Below are 17077 nucleotides of genomic sequence, written 5' to 3'. Positions count from 1 at the left end.
TAAAAGAATAGAATAAGTTATATATTATATATATGTATATATTATCATATGTGTTAAATAAATGTTATTTATACATATATACAAATTATATATATATGTTATAGGTGTAGCCACACAGTCTACGTTCAGTCAGCATTATTCAGTCATCCAACAAAGAACCTGAATAATTTTTAAGATTCTAACCTAAATAATTTGCAAGATATGGCAATCCTTTCATACCTGACAAAGTTGTACCAAACTCCTCTCCTGAAGGTTACAGCTTAAAAACATTTGAAAACTTATTTTAAACACATTTGCCACATCAACAGGGTAGGAACACAGTGCAGAGAAATAACCTTCCTCTCCAATTATCTCCATAACCTCTGGCACACGCTGACTGCTCTCCTGACTGATGGAGTCCCTGGCACAAAATTTACAATGCGTGACTTTGACTACCTCAGAGAAGGGGGAGCACTTGGTAGGCTATTGCTTAATTAAATTACAGAGAAACAACCACCCTCAGCCTTTTAACTGATTACATAATCTTATTTTCTCATGCCAACCTCAAATATCCTGAAGGCTCCCCCATGCACTTCCTGAGCTTCTCCACTGTTACACACTGAGACCACACTGGGGGGCCCAGAAAGTCACTGAGGAAGGGGAGTCAACACTGCTGGTCACCACAGGTCTAGCCATGACCTCTGAGAGGCCAGCCAGTTTGGGCTTGAAAACTGTGTTTCTGGCACAGTTCTGCTGGTTGGAATGGAAAGGAAAGGAAAGGAAAGGAAAGAAAAGGATTTAAGTTCTGTTTTAATTTCATACAGATGACAAAGTTTTATTCTGCTGTTATTTAAGGTCAGTATTAAGGGAAGCATTATTGGCTTTGTGTTAGAGGATAGGTTTAGATTGGATATTAGGAAGAAATTCTACCCTGTGAGGCCCTGGCACAGGATGCCCAGAGAAGCTGTGGCAGTCCCATTCCTGGAAGTGTTGAAGGCCAGGCTGGATGGAGCTCTGAGCACCCTGGGATAGTGGAAGGTTCCCTGCCCATGACAGGGGGTGGAACTGGATGGTCTCGACAGTTTCTTGCAGCCCGAGCCATTCTTGGGATTCTATACTATAAAGGCATTAATATTAGCAGTACTCAAAAACTTTTTGCTACAACAGCACATGTAGTGCAGAACCACTACAGAGGTGAAAAACTGACACCAAAGTCTAGCAGCCAGAAATTTGTTTGTTTAAAGTTTTGCAGAATAATGACTTAAGGGGAGCGAAAAAGAGCAAAGCACAGTGCATCTGCTCTTCTTTTCTGCTGCAGCTTGGAAGAAAACAACAGATCCGATATTTCAGTGACATCCAATAGCTGCATAAATTGTTTAAATTGCAGCTGAGTACAATAAACAATCATTTTGAAGTCACCTGATGCAGTCCATGTAAGACAGCAGGTATGCCTGTAATGACTCTTCCTTGCCAGAAAATGTCTGGCTTGGTAGGACACTGACTCTGACTTTCCAAATCAGGCAAAGAAAACAAAACGAATACCACAACTGTCTCCACTACAACTAATTAACCCCAGTAAACAATCATTTATCTGAATACCCGAGACACTTGGGTTTTAACTCATGAAGATTCTTCCCAGAGTGCCCAAGTTTAATATTAATTTTAGAATATGTAATTTAATATTTATTTTCCTGCCACCCACATGAACTCTTAAGGGCATGAACTTGATCTCTGCTCTCCAAAGAAACATTTTACTTTCTAGAAGTGTCCAGATATAACATTTGTAAGAGGTATTAAAACACTCCCAGATCAAGAGCTCATTTAAAGCAGGATATTTTTGGAATTTGCAGATTATCCCGGGGGGGGAGGGGTAAGCTCAATTCTGATAGACTGAATTATTGAAAGATCATTGTTTACAGAGCAGCACAACTGATAAAAGCAGGAAATTCATGTTTTTATATGGCCAATACAAAAAACACATAGAAAATTATCCAGCTCAGTTTACCACTTGAGCCAGAAAGAACAGACACTGGGATTCAGGGGAGGATAGAAATGCAAGGTGAAGGTGATCTGAGCAGAAGTTGTACAAAACTTACTGGCATAATAAAAACAATTGCACTGCCTCATGATGGGACACTTGCCAGAGACAAAGCTGATACCAAGCACAGAACCAGGCCACTCTAGGGACTGAGCCTTTCTGTTGATCCTTCCCTGTATCAGCACCTCCATGTGGAAAAGTATTCTTGCCCTGGAAGTGTGTTGAGACATTTTGGAGCTGAGTGTGGAAGCTCTCTCCTCACATGGAGGACTCTCAAAAGCCTGGAAAGATGGCACCTAACTTTGCTGTAGAAAACTGTAGCCCAGCAGTCACCATTCCCTAAAAATAATAGAAACTCAGATTCAAATTTTTCAGTTTACATGCTCTGCATCTACTACACTGCAAAAAATTCACCTGGAGGCTCCAACTGAAGATCACCAAATGTTAACAGAGTTGGGTTCATCTACTTTTGGAAAAATCTGCATCTGGGCTGCTCTGTACCCAGCCACTCAAGACTTCAGGGACTGGAAGATGTTTATGGAGTTACATGAGCTATAGGAGATTTATCCAGACCAATGCAGACATAATCCATAACATGGATTTTCTCTATTTAGTTAAATGGACTTGTATTAAATATTATCAAACTGAATCAGTAGCACAAAACATTTCCAATAATTTCATGCGAAACAGCCTGCAGGAAGTATATCTGAAACCTCCTCAACTGTTGTTTGGTGAAAAGAGGATGATTAAATGGGGTCCCAGAGGGGACAACACAACAGTAAGACTCTTGCAACAAGCACACAGGAGACTGAGGGGAACAAAGCTCAGGGCGCTGCTGCTCTGACAATTCTATATTAAAACATTACATGAGTTGGCCTGCTGACTTTCTTTTCATTTCCAAAGTGGCTTTAATTCTATTTCCTTGAAAAGTAAGACTCCTGTTCACTAACGAGTTCCCAGCTATTCCCTTTTCATAACCTGACTCACAGTCTACATTCAACAGAAACCCACTGAAGTAAGCTGTGGGGTAGCCAGTTCCAGTGCTGGGTATCCAAATCTCAGTTCTGCATCTGCAAGTCTCTGCCACCAGAACTCCATCCAAGAGCTGAAAGGTTTCTTTTTATAATAAAGGACAGGCAATTTCCTGCTGGAAAACTGCCCTAGTGGCAATTACCTTGTAATAAGGAGCATGGAAGCACTATCCTGTTTCACCTGTTACTGCTATGGCAAAGTTACCTCCCAGTCAAAGCCGAGGGTCAAACTCAAATTCTGCACAGAAAAACTCATGCACGTACATTCAAGGCTTCTCCTGACATCCTGTTCCAGATGAGGGTGTTTGGACAGAAGTATAAAGAGATGTTGGGCATGTGGGTGGAAAGCAGATTAACAGGAAGGGTTTAGGCTAAGAAACACGTTGCATAAATGTGTGTTTAAAACCCCTCAATTTTAGTGTATTTCCAGGAGACCAAAGTCTGTCCCTACTTCTACTCACAGGACATCTTAGTAAAAATCCAGGGATCCCCCAGTTCCTTTATTCCCATCTTTGCCCATTTCTACTCTAGAACTGCCCTTGAAAGCAGCAGAAAGGCTTGCCTTGAGTCTCACGACAAGGTGGGTCTGGTATGTGTGAGAGGAAAGAATTTCAAATCAATTTGGTGACCCAGTGATAAGAGAGATGTAAAAACCCTGTTTACAATAGACTAAAAAAAAGAATTTAATGCTACTGGCTGATATGAAAATTAAAATTTAAAAGAATGCTTTAATTTAGTATGGTCCCACACCCAGTTCACCACCATTAGCTTCTCACAGTGATTAGGCCTTATTTCTGTGCTTTACTAGATCTTTGGACAGGAGAAAAGGAATTTGGCAAAGAAGGGGAACAGAGATCTCAAAGTACACCTAAGTCATGCAAAACAGTTTAGCCTCTCCTAACCCTTGGCTACTCCAGATAAAAGGTAGGCAGCATGCTGGACACGAAATGTTTACCGGTAGGAAAAAGCAGCTACCTAAGGATAGAGAGAGTGATTATTTTTGGAGGCTTCAAGCTCTTCAGACAAAGGACAGACTAAAATGTCTATTGCTGCAGAAAAAAAAAAAAGTATTTGAAGAACAGAGGTGACATTGAAATCAAAAATTGCTTTTAAACCTCCATTCTTTGCTGACAGCCTGTATTTTTACACAGTTTGCTTTACTTTCCACTGTGCTGCTTCTATCAGCCCACAGTTTTCAGACCTGTTCATATTTCTTGTGTCATATACTGGTCACTTGCTCTAACCTCAGACCACACAAACTCTTAAAAACAAAACTTCCGAGGATTCAAAGTGTTCACTCAACAGTTTTTACTGTGAACACTCTTTATGCTAGGGGAAAAAAAAAAACCCAAACAACCTTAACATTCCCACAGCACACAATTAAAAGCTCAAGGAATTCTGTTAAAGATTTAGAATGGGAAAAAGCAGCATCATAGTAAGTATGAATCTTATTTTAGAAGCAGCTTTTCCAGCAAGGCTTATTCAGCCCAAAAGAAAAAAAAAAAAAACGGGAACAAAAAGTTACCTACTGGTAAGTAGTAACAGGAAACATATTTCATGCTATGGGAGAAGCCTCTGAAGCCATTTGCAACCAACTTCCCTCTCCTAGAAAGCCTTTTCATCCAAACTCACAGTCTCTAGGACCCTAGAGGCAGCAGGAATCCTCACATTACCCAGCTGAAAATCTGCCATGTGTTATCAGTGGTGCCTCTGAACGCCAGATTCAGTGTTACTTAAAGAAAAACAGAACATTGATATAAAAAATGCTGTAAGAAACAGCTATTGCACAACTGCCAAACCACATGGCATTTGCCTTCACATGGAAATAAACCACATGCTCCTAACTGCCCCCAGGATTAAAAATCCTAACAGTTCCCTAGCATCTTTCTTTTAAAAGGGCTTTAAATATATCTTTAACCCAGCCTTCCACTAAGGGCTATCTGTGTTCAAAATCTGTGCTGCTATTGCTTCGAGGTCAAAAGATATTTTATGTAAGACTGATACATGATATGAAAGCCTGACTTGCTTGTTAGTTTAAAAAAAAAGTACAGTAAAATTAGTCTTACACAACCCCTTAGTGGGCATAAAATTAGTCAATAAGTAAAAAAAAGATGGGTGGGGAGATTTTATAGAGCAATTAAGATGTGCCTCAGGCACAGTATTTGCAGTTGTGTACATTCTACCACATGAGATGTGAATACAAACTTTACATGATCTTACAGACTAACTCTAAAGCTAACAAGGCTGAAAAAAGGATTTAATTGTTTATTATTCCAGGTTTTCTGGATCCACTGTATATTCAGTTCTTGCCCTCAGGTTAGCTGTGTTACAGCCCTCTCTTGGGACAGGTCAGCTCTCAAGCCATTAATTCTTTCAAAGAGAAATTCATATCCTTCAGTTCACTCTCAGCATCAAATGCAGCCATGCCTGGGAGCATGGATGCAGCCGGACTGAAGAGGAATTTAACTTTGGGAGTCAAAGGAGGGGTTATAGCAACTCAGTTTCTTCGTGGTAAGACAAAGTAAGGTAGGACACAGCTGAAATGGAAGATGCAGCTTTGCAGAAAGGCAGTTAAAAATACATAACCTTAATGTAACCTCTGGCAGAGGATGAGGAATAAACTCAACTACTCAAGCTGAGCTGAAATAGACTCAGTGCTGCTTTGTGTTGAAGAGCTTCCTTCATCTGCAAGAGGCTTTCCAGCCACTCAGCTCTTTTTCACTTAAATTATAGGCAGCCTCTAACAGCCCATCCAACCCTTTGCTCCCTTCTTCCGCAAGAGATCTTTCAGGTTTTTAGATTTCCTTTGATCTCAGGCTTAGCCTTAGGAAGGCTATCTGTTTCCACAGTGAATTGAGTCAGCAATTGATACCTTAATTCCTTTGAAGAAAAAGACTGAGAAGCCAATTCATCTGTAACATTTCATGCTTGGTTTCTAAATACATCTCCATAATCTCCCTTTACCTACAAGCATTCTTCTCAGGCAGGTATCAACACTACTTTTCAATGGGGAGAGTCACTACTGCAAACTAAAAGAGATCATTCTGGAATACCGAATCTCTTCTGCATAATGAGTTCTCAGCTACCACAGAGATTTCTCAGAATCAGCAGTTTGAATTATTGCTTAACACACTTTTTCCATAGTGGCAATTTCACATGAACTAGATTTCAAGACCCTTTATGCACAGTCTGCTAAGCTTTAGGCTGGATGAATTTTGAATGTTAAATAATAATTTTTTATGAGATATTATATCTAAATGCTTTAGCTGTAAAATAACAGCCCAAACCACTGAACAGCTTTCCTACATATGAGAAACTAGAGCAACTACAGCCTTCTGCTGATTTGAAAGGATCTAATGAGAGAAATGATTTCCAAACAAAAATAATCTATAGTATTCTGCTCTGTGTAGCTCAGCCTTTCTTTGATTAAAATCTAATAATTACTAGTGAAATATCCAATTCCCAGAAATTCTGTTCTTCAGTGTAATTGCCTAAAAACAACACTAATGTTCAGGGTTAAGCTTAAAATGAGCAACTTCAATATTTAATGTTAGACTAGCCAATGTTTACTACAAGAACCCATTAACTCTCACAGTAAAACAAAATGATGCCATCACAGAGAGGCACTCAGATATGAAATGCATAAAACCCACAGCTATTCCTGCAGCACACCAGACATCCCTAAATTTAAGTGACATTATAAAGGTAAACAGCACATGTAAACTCATTTTCCTTATGTCTCCTTATGAAACTACGTAAATGTACATAGACACTTTTAAAGAGCACCAGTGAAATATATTTAATTTATGCAGGGGAATGAGGAACAGCCCTGGTGCTGACAGTCACTTCTGTGCCTATTAACTATTCATAAAAAACTCAATAGCATTGAAAGAGCCTTTGAAGAAACAGTAAAGGCTTGACAAAGCTTTTATCATATTAAATATAAAACGTGAAATTTCATGTTTACAGCTACCACTGCTCATTAGTCAGACAGTGAGTTCTTCATGCTCAAAGCAGCAGCCACCTCAAGCCACAAAATACAGGTATTTTTTTTCTTCCACAGTCCTAACAGGTACATGGATCCCACCTTTCATAAGAACTAAAATGGATTTACATCTTGTTTAAAACCAAAATTTTGTCTGAATTAAAGTTGAAATAATCTGAAATTACCAGGTTATGTATTTATTAATGGTTTAAAGTGTTTTTAACAGAATTAATGTATTGTGATTTCACTGAACAAGTTGCTTCAAAAAACAGTTTCTGCAAGTTTATTTACACCACACCAGTCTTTGGTTTCTCCTCCTTTTGCTTTTATACAAGCAAAAGCTCGCGCAGAATAATTTTATCATGTATCCAAATCTTCTGTGAATTTATGAAATGGGGATGATTTTAGAGACTTAATCCTTAGAAGCCAAGTTTAATGATGGAAGAAAATACACTGTCATTTATAAACAATAGCAGGGATTTTAATTCCCTCTCACAGATAAGCAGCATTAAGTGCCAGATGTTTCAGAAGACAAAGGCCTCATCCTGCTCCTATGGAATATGCAGTTTATGTGCAGGGGAAGCAAACAGCAGTGTTAATACTCAAGAATAACGTGAATCACTCAATTTCTCAAAACCCTTGGACTCATGAACAAGTAAAACTTAAGTTCTGAAGGGACTGAAAGCTTATTTTCTGATAAAATTTAATGCTGGCTGGGAGAAACTGCTTATTGAACAGGTTCCAAAAAAGGTTAATGGAGATTTTTAGAGATTATAACTTCTGCTAGTGTCAACTAATATAATTCCATCTGGACTCCAAGTGGAATTCTCATATTTGGCGTTATTTTACATTGTTTGAATTCTCAACAAGTTCACCACTTCATTTTGAATTCTTAAGCTGCAGATACTATGAAATTAAAGAGCAAGCTGGAATTAAAAAAACCCATGTAATATATATTTGGCTTGTACTTGTTGCTAGGCTACTAAAGCCCAGTTATGACTACAAGGCTGTTATAGATTTGTAGCTGCACTTCTGACACAGCAATGTAACATCAATTATAGCAATAAAGACAATGATTAAAGTCAGAAATCAGAACTTCTTTCAGCAGTGGTGCAGTAACCTGGGCGCTTCAGCACCTTACAATTCACAGTATGCATTGAGTCAAACAGCTTTCACTGATGCTTTCCAGTTCTCTTATTAAGATTTCAGAACTTCAGGAAACTTAAACACAATGAGTTCAACCACCACTGAACTGGAAAGGGACCATCTGAGTGACCATCTCCTTCTGCTGATAAAATCTCATGGGTTACAGAACAAGTAGGACAGGTTGGTCATCTGCCAAATCATAACTACACCTCTGATCCAGGGTACTCAAACAGCAAAGAAAGTCAAATACTTGCAAGCAAAGAGTGTGTAACACCATACTAATGTTCCTAAGGTTTTCATGGTGGTATATGATAAGAATCTCAGATTATTTCAGTGACCAAAGTTTTCCCAGGTACAGAAAAGCACAAGTACACACTGTAAAGTTTAATTGTTAATATTAAAAACACTCTGTGAAGAGTCATCTTTTTTTGGATACCCAAAAGGCTTCTTGTTCTTCAGTATATTATAAGCAAAATTGATTGAGTCACCACACTTCCCCAGGTGCCAATTCTCAAATATATTTTCTCGAGCCAATTTAATCTCACAGAAACTGATCTTTGCTTTTACCAAAACAAGCAGCAAAGGGAATATTACATCAGTTCGACAGCTATATTGCAACCCCCTCCTGTGAGGAATAAATATAGTTCATGCTGAGGCAGACAGATGTTGAGGTTGATAAAGGTAAACAGAACCATATAAGAGGTAATCAACGAGGAGACCAGATAAGTCACCCGTGAATAACTTAACCCTTCAGTGAATCCAACATTGTTTTTAGCCTTGCTGAGGGCACAGGAGCGGAGCAGAAAGATTTCAATTAGCTACCAAAGCACTGACACGTGTAACTGCTACCTCCATTTCTTGTCTCTATGGCTTGGAACATCATTGCAGCATCCCCACAGACTTTGACATCACTTTGTCAATCTGCAGCTTTTCTAGAAGTGGGAGCCCTCTTCTTACCTTCCCCCCAATCCCAGTGTTATTTTGATCACTGGGGTAAGGGAAGGAAGGGAAGAGGTATTTCTCAATTATCTGGAGGAAACAGCTAGAAAAGCTCACAAAAGAAATGTAAACTGGAAGACGGGTCAGTAATTAAGAGAATGGTTTATTTATACTGTCTGACCTTACCCTATGGTAAGGTAAAGTCAGCTTAGCCAGCTATACATTTGAATCATCTCCAAATGCCAGCACAAACAAAAATGTCACTTACAAAACCAGGTATCTTCTCCATGCAAAGCAGGATGCAAGTTTTTAAGTTTATGGTAGACAATTACTGCATCAATGCTGCCAGTACAAGGGACTGAAGTCTGTAATTTTCAACTTACCCAAACGGGAAAACCTCCGAACAAGTTATGAATGTTACAAACACTCCTAGATGAAGATGCATGTGTTTTATTTAGCAAGTCAGGCTGATCAGAAAAAGTTTGGTTTTTTTTTTTTTAGCTTTTTGGAATCTGTTTAACTGTGCAAACAATAGATCCATAAAGACCATCTGATGAGCTTTGAAAATTAAAATTTTCAGGAAAACATAGAGGCTTAACTCATCAGTATCTCCCGTGGCAGTAACTGCACTGATTATTCACTCCATTCACTCAAAATAAACCAACTGGCAATTTCATTTTAAAACACATTTTTAACTGTGGAAAGACTGCATAAAAGGATTCGTACATCACATGCTCGCAAGTTGAATCTAAGATGCCTTTTTCTCATGTCAAACAAACAACCCCTCCCCCCATGTGTTTCATTCAAGATGTTAACCTGGAAATTTTTAAACAATGTTGTAAACAGTATTCATTGAACATTATTGTTTAGTTGGTTGAGTGCTTCTGTTTGGCCACAGCTGAGCAAGCTGTAAGGCACACCTGCACAGGTAAGTCAAAACAAACATATAATATACAAATATACAGACAATTATACAGCGCACACACAGGGTTGGTTTACTCCCCACTCAGTCTGGCATTTCCATTCCGTGTTGTGTAATATTTTCTGATATGTGACTGACAAATTTCTGTATATGATAAAGGTAATATCAGATACTCTTACTAATGTAAGCAGTTTCTTTGAAACCTAATGACAATACTCACCATGAAATTTAACACTGACTATTCCTATTCTAAACCCCACCACTCCCCCCATTATCATCTAAGGCTATTGGTATCATAGTTTATTCACATGCCATAAACTGTGGATTAATCACACAAAACAAGACACTCTAGTGGTTAGAAATAAATGTAGTATATGGAAAAAAAATTTATTTAACTGTTTAGATATTCTAAAATACTCTAACCTGAAATATTTCTCCATAATTAAAAAAAAAAGCTTCACTACAATGCTTTATACCCCAATATTGCTTCTAGTTTCTAGAACACTTACCTTATAGTATAGAATTTATAATTAAATCAGGTTACACTTTTACAGAGGGAAGCAATATTAGTAGATGAATGCATGGAGAAGGCCTTCCCATTTAAACATGACCACACAGTTGAATCTGTGCTACAGACTCTACGGAAGAACACCAAAATCCTTTTCACGTTGTGTACCTTTAGTTAGCAGACACATCTTCCCTCTTTGCCTTACTTCAATCAGTGCAGAAATACATAGAAAGCTTCAACTCACAGAAATTATACTTACTTACCAATTTGTAACAAAACAGGTGTTACCAAAGCTGTCTCCATGGCATAACAAAATTCCCTGCCAAACATTACTGCACCATGCATCACCCACAGGCGTATTGGTATCCGGTCTATGGATCCTTCACTAATGGTCTCCTCCCTACTTTCATTCTCCTTGTTTTCTGGTTTCTGAAGCTGTGCCACAGGTAGATCTTGAACTTGCATAGATTCCGAGTCAGCATTCTGAGGAGCCATTTTCATTACCATAAAAAATATATATATTTGTTATATCTCTATAAATAATACTACCATAACTCCACAAACAAGTTAGGGTGTCTTCTCTTTCAGCTTCTGTTCCTCAGGCAAGTAATGCTTATATTCCTCTTGTACAAACAGGTATCTTGCAACTTCTTGTATAGACACGAGACATTAAGAATGAAAAGCTATTTGGTAGGAATTTCAACATATGGCTTGCTGGTTTACTGTGAGTTAGAGTTAAAAATCCATAATTGCCATTCAGTTAATACCAGTTTCATAATTATTATTGAAGAAGTACTGAAGTTGTTATTCGTGCTACACAGAGGTGGAAAGGCGACACAAAGAGGTGCTCCACTGTTAATCCCCATCGAGTGGCTGATTAATCTGCAACAAAAAGCAAGCATTTAAACATTTCAATAGGATTTTTCAGGATACTGTGTCCCCCCCCTTAACCATATAACCTATTTCCTGCTTCATGCTTTCCATTGTCCTTGCCTAGCGCAGGGTCCTTTATTCCACGTTCCCTCCTACCTCTGCACTTTCCATTGAAAAGCAGTTGTGCCTTGTATTTAAATGATGCTTTACTGTACTCCAGTTCCTCTAGTTTGTGGTCCTACACAAAGCCACAGAAGAATGTCAGGGTACTTGTCCAAGATCCTCAGAACACCGAGCACAAGACTAAATTCTGGGAAATTTAAAGCAGGTTGCATTTCAGAAACAGCATAGGATATTCCAGTTCTATGCCAGGAAGATGATTCATCAATTACCATGGTCACACAGACATCTCCATTTAGACTTTTGGAAGCTGCAAGTTACTTTGCAGTAACTATCACACCATTTTATACTGAAGATATTTTTCAAGGAAGCATGAGCAAAATAGGCCGTGATGAATATAACTAAGGATTGATATTTAAATATTTAAACTTTAATGAAGATATACACAGCATATGAATTCATCTTCTTTCTGCACACAAGACCAGAGCATCTTACTCCCACATCCTGTGAAATTTGTGAAAGCAGAATGGTACAATATCTTTCACATGAAAATTATTAAAATATATTCTAACCAGGTAAGACAAGCTTCTTCTGTACCTTCCCCTCCTTTGTGTCATAGACAAAATCTAAGCAGATGTACAAATACTGTACCATGCCAATCAAAAATGTGTTTAAGCACTTAGGAGAAGAAAACAAAGCATCTTATAAAAAGTCAGATTACATGAAGTTTGTATTAGAAGGATGCATATTTACATCTCCGCACAGAGGGCTGACTGAGCTGTGACCCCAGGACAAAACCCCTCAGGGATGTGGTTCCATGAAATGCTGGATCTGGCAGCAAAGCTGGCCTCAGTAGAAGTCCCCATGCTGCAATTCCCCGTCTCTTCAGTTGTGGCAACAAAAACTCTTTGTGGGCTCAAGCACACACCAGATCATTAAGTGGTGAGCCGAAAACTGAGCCTTAGGAAACAGTTGTCATGTTCTGTGTTTAAAGCACATCACAAGAGCAGCTCTGTTTCAGTGTGACCTGAGACACTGCTCTACTAAAAGTGCATCACGAGAACACCATCAAGCACTCCCTCCTGCTGACGCCCTCCTTCAAGCTGTTTATTGCACATATTTTGTTCTTCAATTCAAAAGCATCTTTTTTGGTCCACGTCTTTTCTTCTTCCAGGCTCCCCAAGATTACTGAGATTCTCATATTTGATCACCTCAACAACAAATTAATATCAAAATTTTATTTTGAGCTGGACAAACCTTTAAATTCCATGAGAAAGTTCAAATAACTTCCTGAACTAGTTCTATAAACCAAGTTTTAAGTTTTTTTCTATGAGCATTAAATAGCTTAGAACAAAAAGGACTTGGAAAGCATTTCTCTACCCACTCAGAATTAACAGAAATTAAGATATAAGTAGTTTATCATAAATGTAAAGTACTCCATGTATTAAAAAAACACATCCACCGTACATTACACAAGTTCTGAGCCAGTAAAGCCTACAAAATACATGTTCAAGAGTAGGAGCAATTATTTTAATTACAGAGTACTCATAAAATGTTTAACTGCTGGCAGACTCAGGCATCATGACATTCACTAAAATTTGGAAGTATACATGTTAGCTCTTATGATCCAAAAATCAGCAGAACATGTATTCTGTATTACAGACTAAGGGTCAAGGATTACTCTCCTGCACAATCTGGCTTTAAAGTCTACTGTTTTCTCACTCCTGATTTCCCCTCCTGTGAAGAATTTGATTCCCTTTCCCTAAACATCTCCTTCCATATGCAGTTCCAGGGTGAGGCACTGAGAGGAAGGCAGTTCATCACTCCAGAATATTCTGTGATGCACTGGGGCAGCCTGCACATGGCAAGGAGGATGACACCAAGCCAGGAGCATTTGTCCTGGGAAAGGATAAAGAGGCAGGACAAAAGAGGATATCTGAGATTTAGTCCATTTGAGCAAGGCTCTTAAGGGATGACTGAAAAAGTTATTTCTGAAGTGGAAGATGATGGGGAGTGATGAGATAATTTAAGAGCCAGGAATAATGGGTGGTAGATGGAGGTAGACTTTGAAGCTGTAATTGACACAGATAAGAACAGCATATTTTAAACATGCCAGAAAAAGCAGCTACAGTGTTCAAGTGCAATAGGAGGAGGCACAATCGACAGGTTTTATCTAAAAGAACAGAGAATTACTGTTCCATTATGTCAATTTTGTGGTAAGCATAACGCTAGACTTCCTGCAGCACTTTCATCTGACTCCAAGTGCACAACTCATACAAAAGCCAGAGAAAAACAAGAGCCTCAAAAAGGTCTTCAGTTCTTCCCTAAGCCCTGCTCAGTTGTGTTCATGTTCATTTTAGACTGATATATCTTTTGCTACTGCTTTTTCCTAGTTCATTTTAAATTTGGCAAGTTTGCATAGTGGCATTCTTTCTTCTGAAAGAGGGAGAAAAAATCATTTACCTGATGGAAGTAAATATAACAGAGGCTTTTAGGCAGCAAACAACTCCAAAGTAAATGGCACCTGAAGAGAAGCTGGATTAAAATACCAATGCAGAATTCTCTGATGTCTGCATCCAGCACTAATTGTTTTTCATGGCTGGTTTTCCAGGGCATTTTCATAACTAACAACAAATAAAGCAGTAGAATGAAGAATTTCATCCATGGGAAGAGATTCCTGTTGGGCATTGTAGATAGGTTGGGTGTGAACAGAACTTAAGACACAGAAATATTTCTGATCTTGCCGAGTGTTTATGGGAACAGGGCACTGATGACACTGGCTCTTTGTCAGCTTAATTGCACATTTTACTCTGACCTTTGGCCATGTTTCAGCAATGACAAAAACCTATAAAGCAATAGTTAATATTCCAACAAAACAGGCGAGTAATGTATTCCAAAACCTATTCTGTAAGCAAAATTTTTTAAAGCTTCTCAAATTGCTTTTAATCTTATCTGTTATATTTTTACTACCCACCTTAAACTGAGGCATAATATGACCGTGTCAAACACAAAACATGTTACAGGCTTGACAAGTCAACAATCCTGAGCCTCAAATAGGTACTGTTCACAGACAGTGCCTGTGAACCATCAAAGAACCAAAGGAAAATCACTGCCTTTCCTCAGGGTTTGCCAAAGAAGAGGAAGTGTTATATAGGTCATCTCTGTAGCCCACAAAATTCCATGGTTTTCTTTTCCCTAGGGAGCACTATGTTGCTTAGGATGCACAAAGAGCTCATGCTACACAATTATACAACATGATGCCTCGGGCAAATGACTTCTATCACACATCTCAGTGTGTCTTTAGGTTCAGGACTTGGGGGTTTGACAAACAGTGTTTCTGCATTTGTGATGCCACCATCTGGAGGTCAGCAGACTGGTAGTACACCCATCAATATCAAAATAAAATGAGGTTAACAGTGATCCTGCCCAAATCTTTTAAGACTGAACTATTTTTGATGTATATTTCCAGATCTCCCTTGCTAACAAGGAATTGGAATGCACTGTTTGACAAGTAACTAGAATTTCTGAACCAGTGCCAAAGCATATGACTGTAAGCTGCAGAGTACACAGCACGTTTCAGGTAATCACACACGTATTTTTTTGACCTGTAATAAAGCTTGGCAAGTAGAAAACAACTGGATACCATGAGAAGATTTCAAATCTTTCAGAAGGTTTTCTTCCTATAAAGCCATTGGGCATTCCTTCAGGCATTTACTGGTGTAAGAAACAATCTCAGAAGAGGTGGTATGCACTAATTTTAAAACCCAAGACAATGAGAAAAATAAGCACAGCCTACGAAAAGCTGGAATGAGCAAACTGAAAATGATGGAAACACTTCTGTCCAAGCACACTGAATATGTAAGGAAAAAAGGAGAGGATGGAACAGAGATAAACTACTCCTTATCTCATCCTCTTCTCTCAAGTTTATTGCATTAACTTCCAGTCATTTATGTAGTTATCTGCTGTCTTCAAGATCTGCCTCTTCCATTATCATAACTCTCTTCTATGTGCAAGGATAGAGACTGACCAAAGTTGTCTCAAATCATGAAGACCTGCATTCAGTTTTGCTCACAGGAATTATTTTCTAATGATGTTGGAAACACTCTAACTCAAAGATTCTAAAGTTTAAATGGATTTTACCTTCTTGATGCAGTAAGGAAGGATGAAGAGACACCTTGAGCCATCATTGCATACAGTGACTTTTCCTTGTTTACCACTACCGTCACAATGGAAAATAGCTAAGAATCAACTAATTTTTAGCTAGAATCAACTAAAATTTAAATAGGCTTTAATAATTCTGGTCACAGTTATCATTGTCACATTAGGACCTGTCGGTGATCCATTCTGCTCAACACATCAGGAAGCCCCAAACAACAAAAAAACCCCAAGTAAGTGTACATACTTAATGAAATATTCAAATGTTTACTAAGGAAAAAAGAGGCTGCAGAAGCTGCCAGTCTAATAGGAGAAGATTTTCATTCCTCCCACAGCCTTACAACTTACCCTCCTCCAATGCTGCAATGAGTGCATCCCACAGACACCCATGCTAGCAAACACACTATTTCACCTGTGAATCATGTCAGGCTGACAAGCCTGTAAGTGCCCTGTCATTCCATTTATTTGTCAAATACTTTTCTGCCAAGTTGGTTTATGCTCAGGTTTTCAAGTAATCTGGCCATATCTTGAAGAGTTTTCTAGACTGATTTAAGTTTAGCTTTAATATTAGCATTAGAAAGAAAGGCATTCTGAGTTTATCTGTCTTTTCCTATGGCTAAATAAATGTTTGGCTGAGCACTTCTACCTCCATGTTGCAGACAAACATCACTTATTCCCTCCAAAATTCAATGCAAAGTGGACAATGGCTTCTGCTGCAGCATCTGGCTGGCTTGTGGAAAGGACACATCGTATGGGCCTGTGCCTCTCCAAGAGTAAAATGGTTTTTGTCTGAGCATAATTGCCGGTGTTTTGAGTCCAAATGCTCTGTGCTCCATCACACCAACAGACAAAGAGAATGCTGCTGTAAAAGAGCAGTTCTTAAAGGCAAGACTGACCTTCAATCCCTCTGCAAGTGTGGCTGCAGCGCCTTACAAAGCCTTGTCCATTCTCAAAATACATTCAAGATCACTCTCTAAGATCAGGCAACTGATTTCGTAAAGAAATATCACATAAAATACATTACTAGTTTATTCCACTGCTTATACTCTAGGTTTCTCAATCGCTTTAAGCTGGTATAAACAAGTACTTCCTCTAAGAGCACCAGTCTGTTTTTCCTTTTCTTTGCCCCTGGTTCCTTACTCCCACTGCTTCCTGCGCAGCCACACCAGCAGCACAGCAGCAAACCAGACACTGTAACTGATCCAGGCTGAAAACTAAGCTGACAAAAACATGTCCAAGCAGCTAAAGAAATCCTTTATAAAATCTGGCTGGCAGCAGGGATCCATACCACCATAACAGGGAGCCACAGGAGCGGCTGGAAGTGTCCCTTTGGGCAGCGATACCCAAAGCCAACGCGAAATTGCAGCTCACATAGGAAAGG

General features: G+C 38.8%; 1 protein-coding gene across 2 annotated transcripts in view; it reads right to left on the bottom strand.

Moving 5' to 3' along the window:
- The window catches only part of SLC45A4 (solute carrier family 45 member 4), a 62924-nt gene that overhangs the window by 25352 nt on the left and 20495 nt on the right, over positions 1-17077 (bottom strand). For both annotated transcript variants that reach the window (XM_066175356.1, XM_066175348.1), the window contains one exon: positions 10812-11430. In XM_066175356.1, coding sequence (XP_066031453.1) covers positions 10812-11055 — 244 coding nt within the window. In that variant the 5' untranslated portion in view covers positions 11056-11430. The remainder of the gene's footprint in view (positions 1-10811; positions 11431-17077) is intronic.

Source organism: Chamaea fasciata, unplaced genomic scaffold, assembly GCF_029207755.1.
Source record: "Chamaea fasciata isolate MVZ Bird 193981 ecotype frontalis unplaced genomic scaffold, bChaFas1.0.hap1 SCAF_1, whole genome shotgun sequence".
Lineage (NCBI taxonomy): Eukaryota > Metazoa > Chordata > Aves > Passeriformes > Sylviidae > Chamaea > Chamaea fasciata.
The sequence above is the reverse complement of the archived record's forward strand: the minus strand, read 5'-3'. Positions and strand labels throughout refer to the sequence as shown.